The sequence below is a fragment of the Pogona vitticeps genome, chromosome 12, assembly GCF_051106095.1.
Source record: "Pogona vitticeps strain Pit_001003342236 chromosome 12, PviZW2.1, whole genome shotgun sequence".
NCBI classification, from domain to species: Eukaryota; Metazoa; Chordata; class Lepidosauria; order Squamata; family Agamidae; genus Pogona; species Pogona vitticeps.
Genome location: NC_135794.1, coordinates 11,252,163 through 11,277,267, shown reverse-complemented (window position 1 = coordinate 11,277,267; position 25,105 = coordinate 11,252,163). Strand labels below are relative to the sequence as shown.

The following is a 25,105-nucleotide window of genomic DNA, read 5'->3' as shown; positions in this document are numbered from 1 at the left end:
TTGAGTATCCAAAGGTTTGTTACAATTAAGTGCATGATAGACCCATTCAGTTCTAGTACCAAAATTTTATTTTGCTGCTCTTTTTTATATAGAGATGAAGAAAACAGAAGCTCAGTTATTTGCTTTCAGTTATTTCATATCTCAGGGATATTTAAAAGATTTTATATGTCTTCTTCAAGTTTCTAATTGACCATTGAAACTGGTGAAAGCAATTGTATGATTTGTCAAGAATCTGCTTCTGAATGTGTATTAAATTAACCTTGAATACTGTATCATTGATTGAAGAATACTGCTAGCAGTTATTTATGTACAACTGCACCAGATACTAACAGTAAAATGCAGTTGCCTTTCCCTGCTTTTCCTTGTATAATTTCTTCAGAACCTGGTTAGCAGCATGATAACTGTTGAATACCTTCACTGTTGCCTTGCAATTTGTCAATATTGTCTTCACATTTAATATATTCTCTGCCAGAAGATTCAGCTCACAAGCAAGATGGACACATTTTTTATTAAATGAAGATGTTTGCCTTTAATATATATATAAAATACAGTTTTTATATTACTCATATTACTCATTACAAAGACTTGTACTCTGGAAAGACCTACACTTTCTAATTCTTTATTCAATAAATTGGCTATATGTTCACATTTATAATGTGAACATACAGCCAATGGCCAAAAATATTGGCACCCTTGCAATTCTGCCAGAAAATGCAACCCTTCTCTCAGAAACATATTGCAGTTGCAAATGTTTTGATACTCACATGTTCATTTCTTCGGTTTGTGTTTGAACAATTAAAAAAAAAAACCAGAGAAGAAAAGTCAAATCTTATACAATCCCGCACTGAAGCCTTTTCCATATGTGGATATAGCCACAAGGCAGTGGAGGTTTGAAATCAGAGTTTTCCTTCTCCTAGATAGGCTGCCTTCCAAGGCTAAGGAGCCCCATCTAGAGAGATTTGCCAAAGGTTTGGGTATTTATCAGAGTAGGACACTTCTTTGTGTGCCCATTGTACTGTTGGTAGTTATTGGCTGAAATTCAGCTTGCCTGCACAATGAGAATGATGTCATTGGTGGCACCAGACTGCTGCTAATTAAAGGTTTCCTTTTCTGACTGGATAGCTCAGTGTATCTGGCTGTGGAGTCAGAGGTTGGGAGTTCAGTTCTCCACTGTACCTCCCAGAACAACCAACCTGTGTAGCCTTAGGCAAGCTGCACAGCCTCAATATTTCCCCAGAAGAAGGGAATGGTAAACCACTTCTGAGTACTGTTTAACTAGAAAAGCTTGGAAAAGGTCACAATAAGTCAGAATGGACTCACACTATTATTATTATTATTATTATTATTATTATTATTATTATTATTATTATTATTATTATTATTATTATTATTATTATTATTATTATTATTATTATCATCATCATCATCATCATCATCATCATCATCATCATCATCATCATCATCATCATCATCAATAATAATAATAATAATAATAATAATAATAATAATAATTGCTGCTGCTGCTGCTGCTATTATTATTATTATTATTATTATTATTATTATTAGTAGTAGTAGTAGTAGTAGTAGTAGTAGTAGTAGTAGTAGTAGTAGTAGTAGTAGTAGTAGTGATTTCAGGGTACGCATGACTCCTACACAATGAGACAAAGTCACATGTACCCTGAAATTCCAAAAGGAAGTCTGTAATAGATGACAAGCTGCTGCTGATGAGTCCTGTTGTGCAGGTAGACCCTGCTCATCAGAATTTTTGCCACTAAGTGTTATAATAAGGATATGTACTATAAATAGCATAGCATTTAAAAAACATAATTTGGATGATTAGAAACCATAAAAAATAAAGTCAGTGAAATATTTTTACTTATTTAAAGTTGTTTGCTATATTTAAAATTATAAATATGTCTGCGATGAGCATTTTAAAATGCTAGTAAAATTATTGTTTTGGTCATGATGTCCCCTAAAAAGTTTTTAAAGGGACAGACATTTAGGAAACTTTCAGCAATCTAAGGGCACTGCACAAGCTTTGTAAGAAGAGGAATACATATCTAAAAATGAGCTGCTGTATGTCCAGTGCCATGGATTATAAATCTAGAGGGGTTAGTTTTCTCAGAAACAGTTGTTCATAACCCAGCAAGAACTATTCAGGTTCTGCTGACATTTTTAAGGCACTAATAGTACAGAGCTTTCATTAAACCTTACTGAATTCATTGGGATATGTTCCTGGGTAAATGAATGTAGAATTGTGCTGCTTGTTTGCACAACTAATCCCAATAAAATTTTTACTTAATTTTAAAGCAAATTGTAATTTATTAACCTTTATTAAATAGCCCTTCAGCTGAGAAAAATGCAGGAATGGGAAAACAGGTAAAATGAAACAGATAGTCCATATCTAAATAATCATTCACAAAAATAAAGTTTACTCTTATGGAAAACATGGAGTCAGCCAAAAAGGAAGAAAATCCATCTGTCAAAAATCACTCCTTTAACATTTCATATACAGGTGGACCATGTGATAATCTTTGCAAACAGATGAATAGATACAACACAGCCGTGAATGTATTGCTTTTAAACTCCGTTTGCAGCCTTATTTTATATGTCAGTTTCTCTCATAGTATGATGGACCAAAGCCTATCAAGGTACCTGTGCATACTTAGACTTTGTAATGTTTTCTAGCATATGACAATTTCAAGGCATGTGGTGGTCTGAAGAATGGAAATAAAATTTTAATGTAGTTTCTGTTATTATCAGTGAAAATTAAAAATAGTAACAGTTCATTACAACATTTAATTGGCTCACCTTTCATTAGTGGGAGCATATTATGAACTTCTTTCTAGAAGCAAGATACTGCTGGACACATAAGCTATACAGTATATGTAAGAAGAATCATCACATCTTCTTTAAACACAGGGAAAGATGTGTTTATTATGCATTTTTAGCATAGTAGGGAAGACTTTTGGGAACACATTCCTTTAACTATGCAGAGAGGGATTTAAATGATGAAGTCCAAATACAGTTCTACTGGGAGTCTGAGGAGGAGAAGCTTAGGTCCGAATCCCAAGCTAACTTAAACCTAATGTTCTCGCTATATCTTTCCTCTATCAGCTGGTTATAAATATTGAAGACCTGGACTTCAGTAGCATTAATGGGTGTGACACAAAATGATTCAAATTTAGTGAGGGATCTCGGGAGTACATTTTCACACTGAGACATCTGTGCGAATGTATCCTGACCTATACCATTTGGAGACCTGGGATTTCATCTCTATTAGCTGTCTTCAGTTGTTCCTTCAAAACTGGCAACTCTTTGTGAAACACTCTCTTTTTCTTTCCATCCCATACATTGAGTTGCCTTATCACTGAAAGGGGATGGCCAAGAATTGGGCATAAAGATGATAGATAGTGCAAATATTTTATCCCATGCTAATGTTTGCAGTTTCTTCTAGGAAACAATTTTATGTCATGCTAATATTTTTTTAATTAAAAGGGATAAATGGCAAGGAGTTGTATCCTATATTTCTGTGCTTAGCTCTATTTTTCTCTGGAGAGAAGACATACTATCCCTCATTTAGCAGTATTAGTTTTATGTGTGATGTGTTGTAAAGTCAAGTCTAACTTATGACAACCCTGCCAATGTTTCTAACCTATGTGAGATACTTAAGAGGTGACATAACCAGTGCAACCTCCCATATGTTTCCATGGCAGAGAGGAAATTTGAATCCAGATCTGCTGAGTCCATGTTCAACACTGTCCACTGCACTAGCAAAGGACAAGATAGCTCTCCATTCCTTGAGCAGAAATTAATTGGATTAATGATTGAATCTTTAGTACTGCCAACAGGAGAATGTCCCCTGATGCACCTAAGGATAGCATTTTAGTTTAGGGAATAGAGAACATGAGGCATATACAACTTTCCTCTCCAGCAAGAGACAAATGCTGGAGAGTGACTGATGACTGCAAGTATCTGCCGCCTGATGTGGCGGCCTCATAGCCTAATAGCTACTGTACAACTAATAAGAAACTTCGAGAAACACATCCCAACCAACTCTAAAACAATCAAAAATTCTTTTTAAAAGATCCTCATTCTTTCTACTGGCAAAAAAAGTTTTAAAAATACTGAATTGCAGAGGAAGGATGTGACTGGGTACTGAGAGAGGCAAATCATTGCAGAATTGTTTCCTGCACCATGTTTAGGGCAAAGGGGGAGTTTTTAATTCAGTGTTTTAAAAATAAAAAATGAAGATCACACTGGTAAGAACGATATTTTTCAGCCCCTGGGGTCATACACAGCCTGCACACTGCACTTTTCAGTTGTATGTGCCTCATGTTCTAAGCCTTATAAATAGACATAGACCAGTGATGGCAAACCTATGGCACGCGTGCCACAGCTGGCACACAGAGCCCCCTCTGTGGGCACACGAGCCATAAGTTGCCATAGAGAATTACTTACCCGTCCTCTGATCCCAGATTTTGGCACTCTCTTCTGCTGGTGCAGCGGTCCAGCAGAGGGCTGCAATGGCAACCATTATTGGTGGATAAGCAATCTTAAAGATAGAATTAGGAATGCTTGTGATGAGTATTGGATAGATGATAATGCAGGTGAAAGGATTTATAAAATTATTACAAATTTAGAATGTTAGATATTAATTTAGATATTTTGAAATAGAGATACAGTAAGAAATATAATATGGGTATATAACATGAGGTAGTCTGGAAAATAGGGTATAAGATCTACTGTAGTCAAAAGTATATAATGGATAAGTCTGTATGGAAAATACCTCCCCACCTATATGTTGTGTCTGTCTTATATATTTCTTTGATTGACTTATAGGTTTTTGTTTGTTTTTATATAGGTATGTCTTAAAAATAATCAACAACTTTTTAAAAAATCACTTCCATTTCCTGGTTCCCCGCATTCCCCTTGCAAACCCTCTTTCAATTGTAGTAACTTGTGGGCCCCTACCCAATCTCGTCTTAATAACATCTCTCTTGACAATCCTGGCACTACTCCCACTTTCCATCTCCTACGTTCTTCTTTTATCTCAATGTCTGCCCATGCCATTTTATATGACTTTGAATTCCAATGGATACATTTCACATATAGGCTCTCTTCCAATACCGTACCCTTTAGACTGTGTATGAAAGTCTTACCACACCCCATATCCTCCAACGCCTTTTTCCTTTCCCCATTTACCCAAGCCACCACCTCCCAACTATTCCGTTCCGAGCCTTGGACCTGCATTGTCTTCTGGGTCTGTCCTACTCAGGAACAATATGTTCCTGGGCACTTGCGGCGCACATGGCCCTCCATGCCACACTCTAAACAAACGGGCCAGCCGTCTTGTCCTCTTCTCCAACTGCTGCCATTTTTGAACAGCCTATGGTTGAAGGTGATGGGTCTCACAGGCTTAGGTCCCATTGGTTCGAATCCACACCCTCTCCGTTTCACTATGTTGTTAGGGCTGAGGGCTCCTTTCGGTGTTGCACCTGGACTGCTGCTTGCCACCATCTTCTCTCGCTCTTTGTTTCTCTCTGTGAAGGGGATGGGGCTGTATTTTCCAAAATCTTCAGCACTGCAAAAATCTTCCACTAGGCGGATTGCCTCCTCTAACTTCTTAGGGTGGTTCTTTTCCACTCAGTTTTGCAGATTGCCTCCCAACGTCGTTATTAATTATTCCATTACCAGTATTTCTAGTATTTGCTCTTTAAACTTCTCTTCAGGCCTTAACCAACGTATCAAGTTAGCTTTAATTCTTTGCGTCAACAGACACGGATGTCCCAGCTTTCATTCTCATTTCTCTGAACCTTTTCCTCTAAGCCTCCTCAGTCAAGTTGAGAGTATGTAGTATAGCTGTCTTCACTGTTTTGTACTGAGTGGCCTCCACTGGAGACAAGGTGTCCACCACCTCCTGCAATATCCCTGTGAGACAAGGGAACAATGTCAAAGTCCATTGTTCCCTAGGTGAGCTTGCATCAATGGCTACGTGTTCGAAAGTATGTCTGTCCTTCACAGTTGTGATCCACCTTTCCTCCAATTTCATCCTGACAAGGTCATGCTTTATCCTGGCCTTATTTTCCTACCTAAGGTGGTTTCTCATTTTCACCTAAATGGACCAGTTATTCTACCTACGTTCTTCCCTTCACCTCTGTCTGAGTTAGAACGATCATTGCATTCTCTGGATGTCAGACATACACTGGCCTATTATGTTTCACATTCCACTTCCTTCTGCAAATCCAAAATATTCTTCATCACCTGTCACGGTCATTCCAGAGGCTCGTCAGTCACCTCTCAAACAGTCTCTAAGTGGATTGTATCAACGATTCATCTGGCTTATGACCATGTCCAGACACCCTTACCACTCATGGTGAGAACTCACTCTGCCAGAGCCATTGCAACTTCCACGGCCTTCCTCAGAGGGGTTGAGCTGACTGATATTTGCAAGGCAGCCATATGGGCCACGCCATTTACATTTGCAACACACTGTCGACTGGACATCCGTGCTAAGGCTGACACCTCTTTTATCGGTCCAGTACTGGCTTCCGCTTTGTCGTGACATCCCACCTCCTGGTAAGCCAGCTTGCTAGTTACCCATTAGTGTGCATTCACAGTGACCACGAAGAAGAAAGAGAGGTTACTTACCTGTAACTCTGGTTCTTCGAATGGTTATCTGTGAATTCACACTTCTCGCGTATCCTCCCCTCTGTCCAACATGTATGCCTTTTTATTGCATGCTGGGCAGTGACAGGCTGTTCTTTGGAAATGAGGCACTTGGTGCCGTGGGCGGAGCCAAGCGTGATGTGAGGGAGGTCTTAACATGTGTTTTGAGCTCTAGAATATTCCAAGGTTCTTTGCACAAGTGCACTAAAACCCATTAGTATGAATTCACAGATGACCACTCGAAGAACCAGAGTTACAGGTAAGTAATCTCTCTATCTACATTGTAAAATAGGAAAGACTTTTGTTTTCCACATTTCTCTGTTGCTGTGCACTTTATTTTATTTGTTAAAGTGATTATAGTGTGCTTTCATTAAAAGAACGTAGTATTGGTTACAGGCTGAAAACAATTTTAAACATTTTAAAACAATCTGCTAATACAATTCTGCATCCTAGACAGATGATGGTACCTGTTTTCCATGATTTTATGTGGTGCAGGAAACAGTGCCCTTTGTCAGTTCCTGATTTGGTGCTTAGAAGCTTAGCAGCCCAGCAAAGATCAATGTCTAGCTGAGGAAAATGCTTTTGATCTCACAATACCTAGAATTCACTGTACCACTTTGCAATGAAGAGGCAAACGTATAGGACAAACAGTCCAAAGGGAATCCTCTCGCCCCACTGTCTTTGCAGACGGGGGGGGGGGGATTACCTTTGGGCGGGCAGAAGTAGATATCTTTCTGGAACTCTCTGGCTTTCTCCATAATCCAGCGCAAGTTGGCAATTTGGTCTCTAGTTCCTCTGCCTCTTCGGAATCCAGCTTGTACTTCTGGGAGTTCTCGGTCCACATACTGCTGAAGCCTACCTTGTAGGATTTTGAGCATAACCTTGCTGGCGTGGGAAATGAGTGCAATTGTATGGTAGTTGGAGCATTCTTTGGCACTGCCTTTCTTTGGGATTGGGATGTAGACTGATCTTTTCCAATCCTCTGGCCACTGTTGGGTTTTCCAAACTTGCTGGCATATTGAATGTAGCACCTTAACAGCATCATCTTTCAAGATTTTAAATAGTTCAACTGGAATGCCATCACCTCCACTAGCCTTGTTGTTAGCCAGGCTTTCTAAGGCCCACTTGACTTCACTCTCCAGGATGTCTGGCTCAAGGTCAGCAACTACATTGTCTGGGTTGTCCAGGATATCCAAATCTTTCTGATATAATTCCTCTGTGTATTCTTGCCACCTCTTCTTGACGTCTTCTGCTTCTGTTAGGTCCCTCCCATTTTTGTCCTTTATCATGTTCATCTTTGCGCAAAATTTTCCTCTAATATCTCCAATTTTCCTGTACAGATTTCTGGTTTTTCCTTTTCTGTTGTTTTCCTCTATTTCTTTGCATTGTTCATTTAAGAAGGCCCTCTTGTCTCTCCTTGCTATTCTTTGGAAGTCTGCATTCAATTTTCTGTAACTTTCCCTATCTCACTTGCATTTAGCTTGCCTTCTCCTCTCTGCTATTTCTAAGGCCTCATTGGACAGCCACTTTGCTTTCTTGCATTTCCTTTTCTCTGGGATGGTTTTTGTTGCTGCCTCCTGGGCAATGTTACGTGCCTCTATCCAAAGTTCTTCAGGCACTCTGTCCACCAAATCTAGTTCCTTAAATCTGTTCTTTACTTCCACTGTGTATTCATAAGGGATTTGGTTTAGATTATACCTGAGTGGCCCAGTGGTTTTTCCTACTCTCTTCAGTCTAAGCTTGAATTTTGCTATGAGAAGCTGATGATCAGAGCCGCAGTCAGCTCCAGGTCTTGTTTTTGCTGACTGTAAAGAGCTTCTCCATCTTTGGCTGCAGAGAATATAATCAATCTGATTTCGATATTGCCCATCTGGTGATTTCCATGTATAGAGTCGCCTCTTGTGTTGTTGGAAAAGAGTGTTTGTGATGACCAGCTTATTCTCTTGACAAAACTCTATTAGCCTTTTTCCTGCTTCGTTCTGAACTCCAAGGCCAAACTTCCCTGTTGTTCCTTTTATCTCTTGGCTCCCTACTTTAGCATTCCAGTCCCCTAGAATGAGAAGAACATCTTTCTTGGTGTCAGTTCTAGAAGGTGTTGTAAATCTTCATAAAATTGTTCAATTTCAGTCTCCTCAGCAATGGTGGTTGGTGCATAAACTTGGATTATTGTGATGTTGAAAGGTCTGCCTTGGATTCGTATTGACATCATTCTATCATTTTTGAGATTGTATCCCATTACAGCTTTTTCCACTCTTTTGTTGACTATGAAGGCTACTCCATTTCTTATACGGGATTCTTGCCCACAGTAGTAGATATGATAATCATCTGAGCTGAATTCACCCATTCCTGTCCATTTTAGTTCACTGATGCCCAGGATGTCGATGTTTATTCTTGCCATCTCCTGTTTGACCACCTCCAGCTTCCCAAGGTTCATAGATCTTACATTCGAGGTTCCTATGCAGTATTTTTCTTTCCAGCATCGGACTTTCCTTTCACTTCCAGGCACGTCCACAGCTGAGCGTCCTTTCGGCTTTGGCCCATCCACTTCATCAGCTCTGGAGCTACTTGTACTTGTCCTCCGCTCTTCCTCAGTAGCATGTTGGACGCCTTTTGACCTGAGGGTCCCATCTTCCAGCGTCATATCTTTTAGCCTTTTGTTTCTGACCATGGGGCGTTCTCGGCAAAGATACTGGAGTGGCATTGCCAGTTCCTACTCCAGGTGGATTGCGTTTAGTCGGAACTCTCCACTATGTCCTGTCCGTCTTGGGTGTCCGTGCACGGTATAGCCCATAACTTCTCTGAGTTACTCAAGCCCCTTTGCCACGACAAGGCAGCAATCCATGAAGGGGCCAAAGTACAGTAGTTTGTACTTATCCTTGTTAAATTCAATTTTGTTGTTTTCAGCCCAGTGTTCCAGGCTATCAAGATTATTTGAATTTTGTTTCTGTCTTCCAGGATATGAGCTATTCCACCCAATTTTATGTCATCCGCAGATTTGGCAAGCATTCCTTGTACCCCTTGATCCCGATTAGGCAACCTTCAGTCTCAAGAGGCTATGGTAACATACTCTGTATGGAGGACTTGGAACAGCATCTAGTGTGGCTAAGAAGGCCAATTCGAGAGTGACAATCCCTTCCACTCTGAAGAGAAATACAATCTGTCCCCTGTAGAGCTCCCTGATTTTGCTGGTTTCAGAACTGCCTCTTGGCCTCGTCCTGCTGGACAAGTGTCTCTTCAAAATGGGAGAGGCCATGATGCACCGCCTGCTTCCAGGCTGAATGCTCAGATGTCAAGGTTTCCCATCTGTTGAGGTCCATTCCTAAGGCCTTCAGATCCCGCTTGCAGATACCCTTGCATCACAGCTGTGGTTTCCCTCTGGGACAATTTCCCTGCACTAATTCTCCATACAGGAGATCTTTTAGAATCCGACCATCAGCCACCCCTTGATCCAGTTCATTAATAAAAATGTTGAAAAGCCCAGGACTGAGCCTTGGGGTACCCCACTTGTTGTCTCCTCCCAGTTGGACAAGAAGCTATTAATCATCACCCTCAGAGTACGATTCTCTAGACAATTGTGTATCCACCTGACATTTGCTTTATCCAGCCCACACCTAGTTAGTTTGCTAATCAGGGTATCATGGGGCACTTTCTCAAAAGCTTTGCTGAAGTCACAGTATACTTTGTCTACAGCTTTCCCTCTATCAGGGAGGTTATCCAATTAAAAAAATAAGATCTGATTAGTCTGGCAGAATGTGTTGTTGACAAATCCATGTTGGCTTCTAGTTATTGTTGCGTTGTTTTCTTGGTGTTTGCACAGTGACTGTTTTATGGTCTGTTCCAGAATTTTCCCTGGGATTGATCTCAGGCTGACTAGACCAGGGACAACATTAGGCTTTCTCTAATTGTCTGGCACATCACCCATTTGCCATGATTTCAAGAAAATAATGGACAGTGGTTCTGAGATTTCAGCCAATTCCTTTGGTACTTTTCGATGCAGTTTCTGTAGCCCTGGAGATTTGAACTTGATCAAGGTGAAAAAAGCAGAGCCATTGTAAAACAGTGCCCCCAAGTCCCAGCCCAAAAGGATACAGTGGAGTCTTGACTTAAGAACGGCTTGAGTTAAGAACATTTTGACTTAAGAACCGCTCTCATAGGAAAATATTGACTTGACTTAAGTACTTAGATTTGAGTTAAGAACTAAAAAAACCACATGGGAGGCAGGGAAAGTGCAAAATGTGAACTTTCAGTTAACTGTTGGCCAGTGAAAAGGGTGCCTGTCTGCTTCCTCACTCCTCCCAGCGTTTGGAGAGTGGATTGGGAGACAGTCTTCGGACTGCCTGGTACTGTCCTGCCTGGACTGTATTTTCCCTGCCTTCCCTGAACCTTTCTTGACCTAAGAAAAAAAGAAACAAAATATCCCCCTCTAGTGGTCAAAGGCGGAATAGCAGCTTCCCATTAGTTTCCATGGACGGAAAAGAGCAGATACGGATCAAATGGTTTTCAATGCATTCCTATGGGAAATGCAGATTTGACCTGAGAACGTTTTGACTTGAGAACTGCCTTCCAATACGGATTAAGTTCTCAAGTCAAGACCCCACTGTACTATGGTTGATTGTATCAAAAGCTGCAGAGAAGTCCAATAGAACTCCTAGGGATACATTCCCCTGCAAGGTTCCCTCTAAGGTGCACACCTGTGCATGACCCTGCCCCCGTCTGTGCAGGGCTCCCCCTACTGTGAGCATCCACAGTGATTGTTTTCAGCCCCTTTCGTTCCAGTCGGGACAGAACCCCACATGGCAAGGCAGAGTCAGGATGTGCTGGAGTCATGCATGCAAGGGGCAGAAAATTATAGGGAATGTTGCTTCCTTGTATGTTTCTGGTGTATATCATCCACCAAGATACCCATTATGTCTCCTACTCCCAAGCCACTGGCTTGTTCCAAGAAGGTACTTTGCTCAGCAGTATGCAAAGTTACCAAAGTCAAGGATAGTCTACTAGTGGCAAACCTAGTCCAACTGTCAAAATTGTCCAAGAAAGATAATTATTTAAAGCAACCTGGCAGTTTCAAATGCTGCATCTAGGCCTAAAGCAGACCAAAATTAGTCTACATAATCAAATTCATCCAAGAATACCTTCTATTGGTAAAATACCACTCTCTTAGTCACCTTGCCCAGGAATGGGATATTTGCATCTGAGCTATAATGATCTAAAACTGCTGGGTGTGGGAGGATTTCTTCAGCAGAGCCCCTTTCAGGATGACAGGTTAAAGCTTTGCCTCCTCTGATAATAAGCATTTAGTATGAATCTCTCTAAATGTCTATAGAATCATTACGTACTGGTCTATGAACACGGTTGGGACGGGAGCCAAAATTGTCCTTTGCCACTCTAAACCAGTAGCCAGTGTGGTATAGAGCAGTGGTTCCCAACCTTTTTGACACCACAGAACAATTGGGGGAGATGCGGTCTATGTGCGGGTGGTGGGGGCGCTCATGTGGCATGCACACGCACACACATATGCACAAAGGCAGGGGGTGCTTGCAAGATGGGTGCATGCACATGCGCAAAGGGGCTGTGTGGGGGAGTGCGGGTGGGCAGTGCAGAAGATTTGTCTCAGTGGCCAAGGCCACGGACCACCACCGGGCCGCAGACCAGGGATTGGGGACCCCTGGTATAGGCAAAGTGCCAGGCAAAACTCAGAACAATTGTGTTCAAATTCCTACTCAGCCAGTGCAACTCACTTGGTAAACCAGTCCTTGAACATCTTACATACAACGTAAAATCTGTTAGGTTATTATGGGTATCTAGGGTAGGTCAGGTCTCACTTTCACCAATTATAAGATGTGAGCTTGATTGTACAATTCCTCATGTTCTGCTAGATTGGATAACACAAAAAGTCGCATGAATGTCCTTTAACTAATTAATTATAATATTACTTTCTCATGTTCCTAGATGCCAGCTGTGGCTTTTGTGGGAATGAAGCAATGTATTTTAAAACAAAGTGCTTTAAAGCAGTTTTCTCTTGAATTAAGTACTACATACTGTTACATACAGCACTGATGTTACCTGTCTGTCATGGGTTTGGAGGGAAAGTTCCATCCTATGGGGAGTGGAAGGCGGGACATCAGGAGGAGGGGCTGTACTGTATATATATGTGATGCGTGTGTGGAGAAGTTGAGACGCTGGGATGTGAAGAAGCAGCAGCTGGGAAGAAGAAGCTGGTGTGGGAGTCTGTGTGTCAGACAGGGTACTACTGTGTGTCAGTCAGTACCAACCTGATAGGTTCAGGTGTCTGTATGGTTAGCCAGAACTGATAGGTTCAGGGTCTGTGCTTCAAGTTAAGGGTTCTGTGTGAACCAAACTGTATGCATGTATGAATGAGACTAAGCCACGTTACTATATCTTATTCACCTGATCATTTTATTTTCCCTGTGTGTTGTTTTAAATAAACCTTATTCTTTTATTTGTTAAAAATCCATCCCTGGTCTGTGTGACTTCTTATAGGGAATGGTTGGTGGCAGCTTAGTTAACGTGTGGCAGATCCCAGTAGGTCTGGGTTTGTCACACATACTACACTAAAATTAGTAGTATTTTGGCTTAATGTTTTTTCTGATATTTTTCTCTTACAGTTTTATATGTAATACAAATAAAAATGAGGCTGAGAACACGGAAAACTTCTCAGCAGTCAAATCAAAATCACACACAGCGTGCTTTGAGGGTAAAGAGGAAATATTCAGAGGTGGAAGAGAGCTTACCTGTTGGCGGAGGAAAGCCTCAGAAGAATGAAACTGGCTTGTTGTCTTCAATAAAAAAGTTCATTAAAGGTAGTACCGCAAAGGTGAGTGGTCAGCAACTGCTGCTGGTGTTATAACAGGACTGTGTTAATTTTTATAATTTTTGTATCCCCTTTAGGTCAAACCTTCCTTTTGTTGTTTATAAAAATATATGTTAATCCAGAATACATCATAATAAAGATGTTTAAAAATATATAAATATATCAGTGCAGAATATAAGCTGAGGGGCCTCTTTATGGACGTCTTCTAAGTATCTGGCCGGCCTCTGTGTAGTTTGAAAGCTGACTAAGCAGGTTTGATGCAACAGAGCTGTTATGTTGTTATAGTCTGTATCAGCAAGCATAAAATAATTCATGAAAGGCATTACAAAATAAGTCTTAAAAGTTAGTCAGAAGGACATAAGAGATGAGGCTTGGAAAAATTCCCTAGGAAGCAGTTGCTAAGATATATAAAGGTTCCCCTTGACAGTTTTTGTCCAGTCGTGTTCGACTCTAGGGGGTGGTGCTCATCCCTGTTTCCAAGCCATGGAGCCAGCGTTTTGTCCGAAGACAATCTTCCATAGTCACATGGCCAGTGCGACTTAGACACGGAACACTGTTACCTTCCCACCGAGGTGGTCCCTATTTATCTACTTGCATTTGCATGCTTTCGAACCGCTAGGTTGGCGGGAGCTGGGACAAGCGACGGGCGCTCACTTCGTCGCGTGGATTCGATCTTATGACTGCTTGGTCTTCTGACTCTGCAGCACAGGCTTCTGCGGTTTAGCCCGCAGCGCCACCACGTCCCTGCTAAGATATATGGACCAGACCAAAAACGCTGTGTTGGTCAGATTTCCACTAACAAAATCAGAAATCAAAGTTTCTGAAGCTTAGGTGCTATGAGTGCAGGCTGTCTTTAAAATAATGAATTCAGAGTCACTCAGGGCCTTAATGTCAATAAATTGAGACTGGAAATAAATCAGAAGCTATAATATAGCTGGTATATAATTAACATAAAGTGTACTGAATGTGAAAGCTTTACTAATAATATGATACCTATATTTTATACCAGTTGTAGTTTTTGAATTGTTTTTAAAGGCAGCTCATTGTAAAACAGCATTAATCCTGTCTGGATGTAACCATTATATTGAAGTTAGGTCTCTTTTTTCTAGGTAGAAGGCACATGGAAAATAATAAATACTATGCCCAAAAAAGGCATTCTTGGCCACTAGCACCAGCTGTGCCTCCACACTGTTGAGTTCATGATTCTTTGGGGGCATGCAGTGCCATCCAAAAGAGTTGCACATCACTCTTCAGATAGGCACACTTCTGTATGCCTCTGGATTACATTTCAGCTTGATTTTTTCCCATCCGCATGAGATTTACTTCCAGGCACAAATTCAGTTGTTCTACCACCTCCCTTGGATTGTTGAATAGAAACAGAAGTGGGCTCCACTTCACCCATGTGATGTCTCAGCCCAAAGGCTGCAATAATTCGTCAGATCAATTTAGATGTTTAGGGAAACAAATTATAGAATACTGGCTAGATTCAAGAATAAAAATAGCTTTCACAGAAAATTTAGTGGATTTGATCCTGATTTGCAAGAATAAACCAATAAGCTCTTGTTTGCTGCAGACTAGGTCAAATGTTACTCATTTCTGTTGGAAAGGCAAGAGGAGAGCAGAAGAGTGTGCAAACCCACATTTGTTCTTGTAAATGACAAATACTAACATTTGAAGTATGCCTGAATGCTGCCACTAGAAAGGAACATGCTATTTAGGAGGCATTTGTTTGCAGAGATTGGCTCTTTTTCCCATTGTGATAAGAGGCAAGTTGAAGGTTTCCTCTTAATATCTCACCTTGAAGAAATGAAAAGTAGTGACATATTTAATTACCTGTGTGTGGTTTTTTAGATGAATTGTTATGCATTACTGCTTTGACTAGATTTTTAGTACTACTAGTGTTTTCCATTTTTGTGTTTTTCATTTCTCAGAGTGGTATTTTTTTGTTTTTAAATTGTATATTTACTGTTCTTAGCTTTAATATTGCTTGTCAGTGATGTACAATGCCTCTTTACTCATTGTTTGTAACTTTAAATATTGTTTTTAATTATGTTAATCACTGTTGTATACTCATTTTCTACTTTAAATACTGTCTTTCACTGTTGTAAGCTGCCTTAGGTCCTTTTCAAGGAGAAAGGTGGGGTAAAAAAATTAATTAAAATACCTAAAAACAGTTTATCATTTAACCCAATAGTCTTTGCTCCTGCTTATGTTCTAGAATGGGGGTAGGAAATCTTTGGATGTCCAAATATAGTTGGACTGAAACTGTCCCCAGCTTCAACCAACATGGGCAGTGATTGAGAATTAGCATCAGCAGCAAAGAAGCTCTTGGGTTTCCCACTCCTCTTCAGAGACATGAGACTGTCTGGTTATCCCATTGGATTGACAGAAATGGTTTTCTCTTTTAAGTTGCAAGGAAGGCACTTCAGTAATTTACCCATGTGTGCCTTTTGTCAAATACACTGCAATTCTAATTTGATAATTAACTAGTGCAAAGCTAAAGATGTGAATTTCATTTGTACAAATTTCCACTTCTAGCAGTGTTCCATATAATCTTTTCTATGGGGAAAATTGGTCCCTTTCTAGGACGGCACAAGTAATTATATCCAGTGTATATGCAAGCTGGAATGTACAAGCTGGAATGTTGGATTAATTCTGTCAATTCAGATCCCTGCTCAGTCACAAATTCACAAGTAATCATGTTGTGCCAGGTCCTATATCAGTCTAAAAGGTCTTACACTACAGGATCATATGGAGATAAAAATGGGTAGGGGAGACCCATGTATCTTGAACTCCTTGCTTGAAAGGAGAAGCACAAATGAAGTAAATAATAAAATTAACTCAATGGCAGTCCTATATGTCTCAAGTACAGTCAACCCTCGACTCATGAACGGCCCTAGTTACGAACATTTTGACTTATGAACTGCTCTGATAGGGAAAATATGGACTCGACTTGCAAACTTGGATTCGAGTTATGAACGGAAAAAAGTGCGGGAAAGCAAGAAATTTGAACTTTCAGTTAACGAAGAGGCTTGCCCGCCACCATGGGAGACCTCTCTGGGGGTCCTCGTCACTGCGATAGGCACCTTCAGAGCTCTCAAAGGACTTTCCCCCCGACATCGGAGGAAGCCCTTTGAGAACTCCGAAGAAAAAAAGGCAGGGAGAAAGGGCTGGAAATTTGAATTTCCCACCCTTTCTCCCTGCCTTTTTTCCTTTGGAGCTCTCAAAGGGCTTCTTATGATGTCGGGGGGAAAGTCCTTTGAGAGCTCCGAAGGCAAAAAAGCAGGGAGAAAGGGTGAGAAATTTGAATTTCCCACCCTTTCTCTCTCCTTTTTGCCTTCGGAGCTCTCAAAAGGTTTTCCGCCTGGCATTGGAGGAAGCCCTTTGAGAGCTCTTGAAGGCACCGATCGTGGTGGCAGGGACCCCCAGGGAGGTCTCCCATGGTGGCGGGCAAGCCCTGGGAGACCTCCCTGGGGGTCCCCGCTGCTGTGATCGGCACCTTTGGAGCTACCAAAAGGCTTTCCCCCCGACATCGGAGGAAGCCCTTTGAGAGCTCCGAGGGCAAAAAGACAAGGAGAAAGGATGGGAAATTCAGATTTCCAACCATTTCTCCCTGCCTTTTTGCAGGGAGCCATTTACGAATGGCTCCATTCACAAAAAATGGCATTGACTTGCGAACGGAGCCTCAACCTCGTTCGTAGGTCGAGCTCCGTTCGCAAGTCGATGCCAGTTTTTGCCAACGGAGCTGTTCATAAATCGAAAATTCATATCTAGGGATGTTCATAAGTCAAGGGTTGACAGTAATGGGTGGTTTGAAGTTTGGGTCTTTCTGGTTAGTACTCTAGTCCAGCAGTCCCCAACCTTTTTGGGACCACGGACTGGTTGGGGTTGTGTACAGGGGTGTGTGTCGCGGTTGCGCTGTTGCACTTGCAAGCATGACACGCCCACCTGCGAGTGCAAGGGGGGGGCTGAAGATCTGTCTCCACATCCCAGTTCCAGGAAGTCCACAGACCAATATCGGGCCATGGACTGGAGGTTGCGGACCTCTGCTCTAGTCTATTGAAAGCTATAGTTGTGAGCATGGGCAGTCAGTGGACCTGCTTAGGACTGGAAAGTAAAAGAATCAAGGGCAAAAACATCACAGATCAGCCAATCACATAAATCACATTTGAACAAATTAATTTTGTAAGTTTATATTTATTTGTGGCTGTTCATTGTATTTGTGGAAATGAGTTTCATTTCTTAGTTTCTGACAGGAATACTGCTGGTGATTAGGTGAAGTGAAACCACTGTAATACTGACAAGGTCATAAACTCATCCTGTATGTTCAAATAAGATCCGGCAAAGTGAGTTAGGCAGTCACTGATCCAAATATAAACTTATTGAGAAATTTCCACAATTCAGTTAGATGATGATGAAGCAATATGTATTTTAACTGAAATGCACAGAGTCCCTTAAAGAGAGGACAAGTTTCTTATGTTCCCTATTTTGGGTATGCAGTGAGAGATTGAAGTGGAGACTCATTAATTAGTAGCAGTTTGCCACTGTGAATTTAGGCATTTTCATCAATTTAACTGCATCAGGATTTGGGTCATCATAGTCTGAAGCAACATTCCCTCAAAGCTGTGTGGTCATGTGGCCACACAGCTGAGCCAGTGTTGCTACCTATTTACTTCCAGTTGTGTCCAGAAGCCTCCAGAAAATTAGAGGAAACGATGGTCTTAAGCATGCAGATGAAATGAATTTGCATTTTTTTTGTCTTCTCTCTTAACAATTTCCTTCATTTCCCTATATATCCATATTTTTCTTTTAATACAATGGCAGACTTTCAGGATCCCAACTTTAACTTGAAGTTATACGGAAACCAAAACCAGCCTGCCCTACTCTTCCTGGGAACTGAGTGCCCTTTAGGGACTGCTTTCAGACCTTATGATAAAATTTTTCTCTTAAATACAAAACTAAGCCTTACAAAAAGAAATAGGAAAATTAAAATGAAGTGGATACTTGCAGTTTTACAATTTGTAAAGAATGGTAATAATAGCCATGAACAATTTGTTGGTATCTTACATAAGTATCTGATTGTAATTTGGTTATTCTCTCCTTTTTAAGGATGAAAAAGAACATCCTGCAAAGAGAAGTAGAATTGAACATGATATAGATGACAACTTGATTACATCTACTCCTCGAACTGGAGAAAAGCCTAACAAACCACTCTCTCGAATTAGGAGAAAAAGTCAAGTGAATGGAGGTTTGTAAATATTCCATCCCAGTTATTGAGACAAGGCCTTTGGTCTTTCTGCATCACTGAAGTAATTAAGACTTGGCACTGGATTCATGGAAGAGAAGGACTGAGCCTGCATTGCCTGGAGTACACTTTGGTTTTTGTACATAATGCCTTTATTGTGTAAATGCTTTGCTGTGTTTTGCTTTTTCTTGAATCTTAACAGTATGCATCTGAGGTAGTTTTTACAGTATGCATCTGAAGTAGTTTACTATGTTTTGGAGACAGAAACCTGGAACTAGAGAAAAAGTCTTGCTAAAGACTACAGAGTGAGCTTATGAGTAGGCTAGGTTTTTAGAGCTGCTGTCTCAGGGCTATTCCAACACTTCATTTTTTAGATTGTGCCAACTGATCATGTGTTGGAAATGGAGCTAAGTGTTGCAGTATGGCGCATTGTTGCATAACCACATTCTCTCTTGAATTAATAAACTGTTCTTTATGAAAATGTGTACATTGTGTTAAGAAACAGCCATACATACATACTTGCACTTTTATTTCCACAAATTAAATTTCTTATTTTTGTCAACTGTCTTTTATTTCAGATTTTATTGTAGTTTTTATTGATTATGATATAATTAGGCTGCTACTGTATACATAAAATATTTAAAAAAATAGAACATAGAATTGTGCAGTCATCTGGTCCAGTGGTTCTCAAACAGTCATACATATATCACTGGCGGGACACGGAGATAGCTGAGATGATATAGTCATTGAAAATTCACTCTCCCTTAGTCTCTGTGTCCTTTTGCAACATAACATTTCGTACCAAGTCTACCTACAATGCTTGTGAGAGACCACATCTGACCCTTTAGCATGCCTGTAGTAATTCAGGACACTCACTGTTTCTCTTAATCATTCATTTCCCTTGTCCCGCCAACTTACCCTAAATGATAAATATAGTAACAATATGCCTGTAAATATATAAATGTCCTTCTTGGAAAAGCTGGGCTTTTGTTTCTTTCATAGTGGAATAGAGTGATTGGTGGAACATAAGATGAGTAAAAGTTTGAGAACCACTGTTCTAGTCCATCCCCTACCATTACAGGAATCCACTAAAGTATCTCTACAGATGGCCATCCAGCCCCTATTTAAAGGACTCCAATACAGGAGAGTCCACCATTTACCAAGGTAACCTGTTCTACTGTTGAACAGCTCTTACCAGTTCTTTCTGAAGGGGCCAACTGCTTCTGTCCTTAATTTGACAAAGTTAGAGGTTGCTAAGTATGATGTGTCTTGCATTGGAAGCTATAGGCCATCACATCAGTCCTAGTGAACTTGCCAGATCGTTTTTTTTTTCATATTTATCTCCTGCCACTTACTGTGAAATAAGCACATTGGATTTATTTTTCTAGTCAGAAGAGTTCTGAACTACTGAGATGTTTTTATTGAACCAAGTGTGTATTTGTGTGGATTCAGAATATTGTCTAGTGACATCTTTGTAATGGACAAAATATTCCTGCTATCACACACTGGATGCTTTTGCATGTAGTGCTGAAATATGGATGATCGCTCTTTGAATAGGCTTGTTAGCTTCTTCTGCCCCTCTTATCTGGCATAGCTACAAGGAGGTGATCATTTGAATGGGCTACAGTTTCATGATGTGTCTGAGCTTGAACAGGTTATGATTAGTCTGATTGTCTACAGTTTACAGAACTGTAACTGTTTACAGAATAAGATTAGTCTGAACTATGGTCAGCAAACTATGGTAGGTTGAAATAAGGCATATTCATGGCACGATGTATGAAGGTGGCTTGTTTGAATACACTGTAGTTTAAATTAACTACAGTTTAGTATTTGGAGAAAACTCCACACAAAGTAGCTCAAAGTTGTAGGAAAGGTTCCAGACTCTCAAGGATGCGCCAGAAAAGGGCAGGAGGTGTGCATGCTTATGCATGTGACAATTCAACTGAAATTATACATTAGAATTGAACCAGACACGTGTATTTTGGCTTGTAGGCATTGCCCTTTAATATTTGGGAGTGATGTTTAGTTTTATCTTTGTGTATCTCTCAAATGTGTGTAGTAAAAATGAGACTGTGGAAAATTGCAAGTGGTTTTTTGTTTGTTTGTGATTATATGTGTGCATCCTAGAAGCTGGAAATTATGAAGTGACGAACCAGCATGTTCGGCAAAATGGAAAATTGGATGATAATCCTAATACTGGTAGCCCTCCACGGACTACGTTACTGGGGACTATATTTTCTCCGGTCTTCAATTTTTTCTCACCAGCAAATAAAAATGGTAAGTATAATATTAAGTGTTATTTTTCTGTTATGTATATGAAATATAGAAATGGTTACTATGAACGAATTGTCTTCTATCGGGATCACAAAATAATGGAGTTGGAAAGGGCCTATAAGGCCATTGAATTCAACCTCCTGCTCAATATAGGGATCCAAGTTAATACTGGGGGAAATATGTCAGATAGGATATGTTTTGGTAATTTATTCTTCTAACATCTTAGATCTGAAAATCAGAGTGCATGTTAATTCTCTCTTCAATCTAAGTACTATAGCAGCTTATAAACTGAAAAAAATTATTTCAGGCACAGCTGGCTCAGACTCTCCAGGGCAAGCTCTTGAAGCTGAAGAAATAGTGAAACAGCTTGATATGGAACAGGTGGATGAAATCATCACCAGCACTGCAGCATCAGCCAATGGAGCTTCTTACACTACCCAAGCAGTACAAGTCAAATCAACAATCAACAATGGGTTGGAAGAAGTAGATGTTACTGATCGTGATCTGCCACCTCTCACTGGTGAGGGCCAGTTGTTGTTGTTGTTTTTTGTTTGTTTGTAGTACATATAATCATAGAATTGGTGAATTGTAAGGGGCCTATAAGGCCAACGAGCTCAAGCTCCTTTTCAGTGCAAGACTCCAAATCAAAGCAGATCTGACAGTTGTCCAGTTTCCTCCTGAATGCCTCTAGCATTGGAGCACTCATCACCTCCTGGGATAATTGGTTCCATTGTCATACTGCTCTAACAGTTAAGACATTGTATTCGCGAAGGCTTTCATGGCCGGCCACAGAGACTGGCGAAACGTTAGGAAGAACCACTTTCAGAACACGGCCAAGAAGCCCGAAAAACCCACAACAGTTAAGACATTTTTGCTGATATGCAGACTGAATCTGGCTTCTTGTAGCTTGAGCCCATTATTACATTACTGCACTCTGGTATGATCAAGAACAGATTCTGCCTTTCCTCTGTATGACTACCTTTCAAGCAATTGAAAAGTGCTACCATATCTCCCCATAGTTTTCTTTTCTTAAGACTAAACATGTCCAGTTCTTTTATCCTTCCTCATAGGGTTTGGTTTCCAGTTCCCTGATCATCCTTGTTGCCCTTCTCTGAACTTGCTTCAGTTTGTTGGCATCCTTCTTAAAGTGTTGTGTCCAGAACTGGACACAGTACTCAAGATGAGGCCTAACCAGTGCTGAATAGAAGGGAACTAGTGCCTTATGGGATTTGGAGAATATACTTCCATTAATTCATCCTAAAATAGCTTTTGCCTTTTTTGCAGCGACATTTAATTAATTAATTAATTAATTAATTAATTAATTATGATTTCTGTACCATCCATCTGGCAGCCAAGGCCACTCTGGGCAGTTTACAACAACTAAACAGTGACAACAATAGAATCACAAAACATAACACATCACACCGTTGGCTCATATTCAGTTTTTTGCATTTTGTTCCAGTCTTCCAAGGTATTATCTGTTTCGCCCAGTTTTGTCATCTGCATATTTGATTAGTATTCACTGAACTCTCTCATCCAAGTCATTATTTAAAATGTGGGTGAGCCTAGAATTGAGCCATCTGGTACCCCACTTGTTGCCTCTTCCCATTTTGAAAAGGAGCCACTGATAAGTACTCTCTGAATAAGTTTCTGTAACCCACTGTATATCCACCTGGCACCGTTCTATCCAACCCACACCTAGTTATCTTGCTAATCAGAATATCATGGAGCACTTTGTTAAAGACTTTGCTGAGCTCAAAATATATTGCGTCTAAAGCATTCCCACTATCCACCAGGGAGGTTACCTGATCAAAGAATGAGATAAGATTAGTCTGGCAGAATTTGTTCTTGACAAATCCATGTTGGCTTCTCGTTATTACTGCATTGTTTTCAGTGTGCTTGCAAAGTGACTGCTTTATAATCTGCTCCAGAATTCTCTCTGGGATTGATGTCAGGCTGAGTGATCTGTTGTTCCCAGGATCCTCCTCTTTGCCACCTTTGAAAATAGGGACAACATTAGCCTTCCTCCAGTCATCTGGCACTTCAGTATGATTTCAAGCAAATAATAAGACAGTGGTTCTGCAGTCTCTTCAACTATTTATTTATTTATTTATTTATTGGACTTATATTGCCGCCCCATAGCACTACAAGCACTCTCCGGGCGGTTTACAATTTTTAATTATACAGGCTACACATTGCAAGCTGGGTACTCATTTTACCGACCTCGGAAGGATGGAAGGCTGAGTCAACCTTGAGCCGGCTACCTGGGATTTGAACCCCAGGTCGTGAGCACAGTTTTAGCTGCAGTACAGCGTTTTAACCACTGCGCCTCCTTCAGTATCCTTGGATGCAGTTCATCTGGCCCTGGGAATTGGAACTCATGCACATAGCTTTAACGTTGGAGGAAGCCTTTACGTTCCTTTGCTACTCTGAATTCTGAAGGATGCTTCAGTTTTCATTGATCCTCTACTAGTCTGCACAGTTGAGATGCACTAGTGTGACTGCAGCGTTTAGGTGGCACACCACATTACTGTGATGATGGGGTGACCTAAACTTTTTTCCTTAGGACCCTCTGCATACTTATTCGGTAATCCTTAACCATGGGAGCAACCCCCCCCCCCAAACTTCCATTTGGCCATGTTGCAGGCAAAGTTGTACTTCTGTTGAGTAGAAAGATACAGTGAATAATATATAGCCACTAACTGAGCAGGAACTGCCCTGCACAAATAGTTGTTTAGGTGTGGTGTGTCCTGCCTCTCCAGCTCCCAACATGTAGGCTAAGGGAAGTACTTCTCTTTGGCTGTTCAGAATATTGTTTAAAGAATTAATTGTATTTTTTGTCAGTTGTTTTTTAGATGTAGCATAGACTTGCATAGAAGTTGACTATAATTTTTCTTTATTTTACAATGATAGTAGCTTTTATTCATGCACTTTACTCTATGCATAGAAGTTTGGACATGGTACATAACTTAACTTTATTAACTTTTCTTTACTATATGGAATTGTACCTGACTCTTGAAAATGTGTACTTTTAAACATCAAGAACTTTTCTTACTTATTACTGGAACATCTATTTCAGGAGACAAACTACAATATTTAGAACACTACTCAGAACCATTTTACAAGGCTAAAATTCCTTTATGCTGAATAAGGACCATTAGGTGTTGCTGTAGAATTTTTTAAAGTTCAGATGCATTAAATAATAATCTGCCCTCCCTTTAAACGAACTAATGGGTAGCATTTATGTTTTATTAGCACCAGTATCTCCAGACAGTGGTTACTCATCAGCTCATGCAGAAGCCACTTATGAAGAAGACTGGGAAGTCTTTGATCCGTATGTATTCTTATTTGAATTCTTTTTCTCTTTTTTCTGGTTTTAAAGAAGTTACCTCTGAATTAGCTATGTAACGATAAGCTAGCATTGAACTTGCTGCACTTAGCATTCATTTTATGCTTATTGCTGCATAGTTCTGCAAGATGCCATTAAGAGATCACACTAGTAGGTTCAAGTTTATTTTATTTAATAGTATGGTACTGCCCTTCAAAATAAGTTCAGCGTGGCTTATTATATTTAAAAACAATACAAATAGATATACACTATTTCTTGTAAATAGCAAACCATAATCACCAATACATCAGTCTACATAGGAAATACTTTATTAGCTTGAGTAAATAAAAAGGTTTTTATTTTAAAATCTACTTACTCAATCCCAAAAGATTCAAAATTGGTTCACAACTCCCCAAGGGAAAAAAATTAGAGCTAGGAGACACTACCCATTTTTGGTATATTCACCATCCAGTTATGACATGGATTTATGATAGCTGCTTTCAAATCTGGTACATTTTGTTAATACGCTCATGCCTACCAAGACCATTAATGTACATCTGTCATTGTTCCATTTGCAGTGTAAAACAGTAATTGGAATGAATTGTCAAACATAGTGTTGACTTGTCTATCTTCTAGGTATTACTTCATCAAACATGTTCCACCACTAACAGAAGAACAACTTAACCGGAAGCCTGCTCTTCCACTCAAAACAAGAAGCACACCAGAATTTTCTTTAGTTCTAGATTTGGTAAGAACA

At 40.2% G+C, this 25,105-nt stretch overlaps 1 protein-coding gene across 1 annotated transcript in view; it reads left to right on the top strand.

The window, feature by feature from the left end:
- CTDSPL2 (CTD small phosphatase like 2) overlaps positions 1–25,105 on the top strand; it is a 69,879-nt gene that overhangs the window by 22,677 nt on the left and 22,097 nt on the right. The window contains exons 2-7 of the mRNA XM_020812190.3: positions 13,296–13,504; positions 18,611–18,749; positions 20,874–21,023; positions 21,328–21,540; positions 24,276–24,354; positions 24,985–25,096. Coding sequence (XP_020667849.1) covers positions 13,319–13,504; positions 18,611–18,749; positions 20,874–21,023; positions 21,328–21,540; positions 24,276–24,354; positions 24,985–25,096 — 879 coding nt within the window. The 5' untranslated portion in view covers positions 13,296–13,318. The remainder of the gene's footprint in view (positions 1–13,295; positions 13,505–18,610; positions 18,750–20,873; positions 21,024–21,327; positions 21,541–24,275; positions 24,355–24,984; positions 25,097–25,105) is intronic.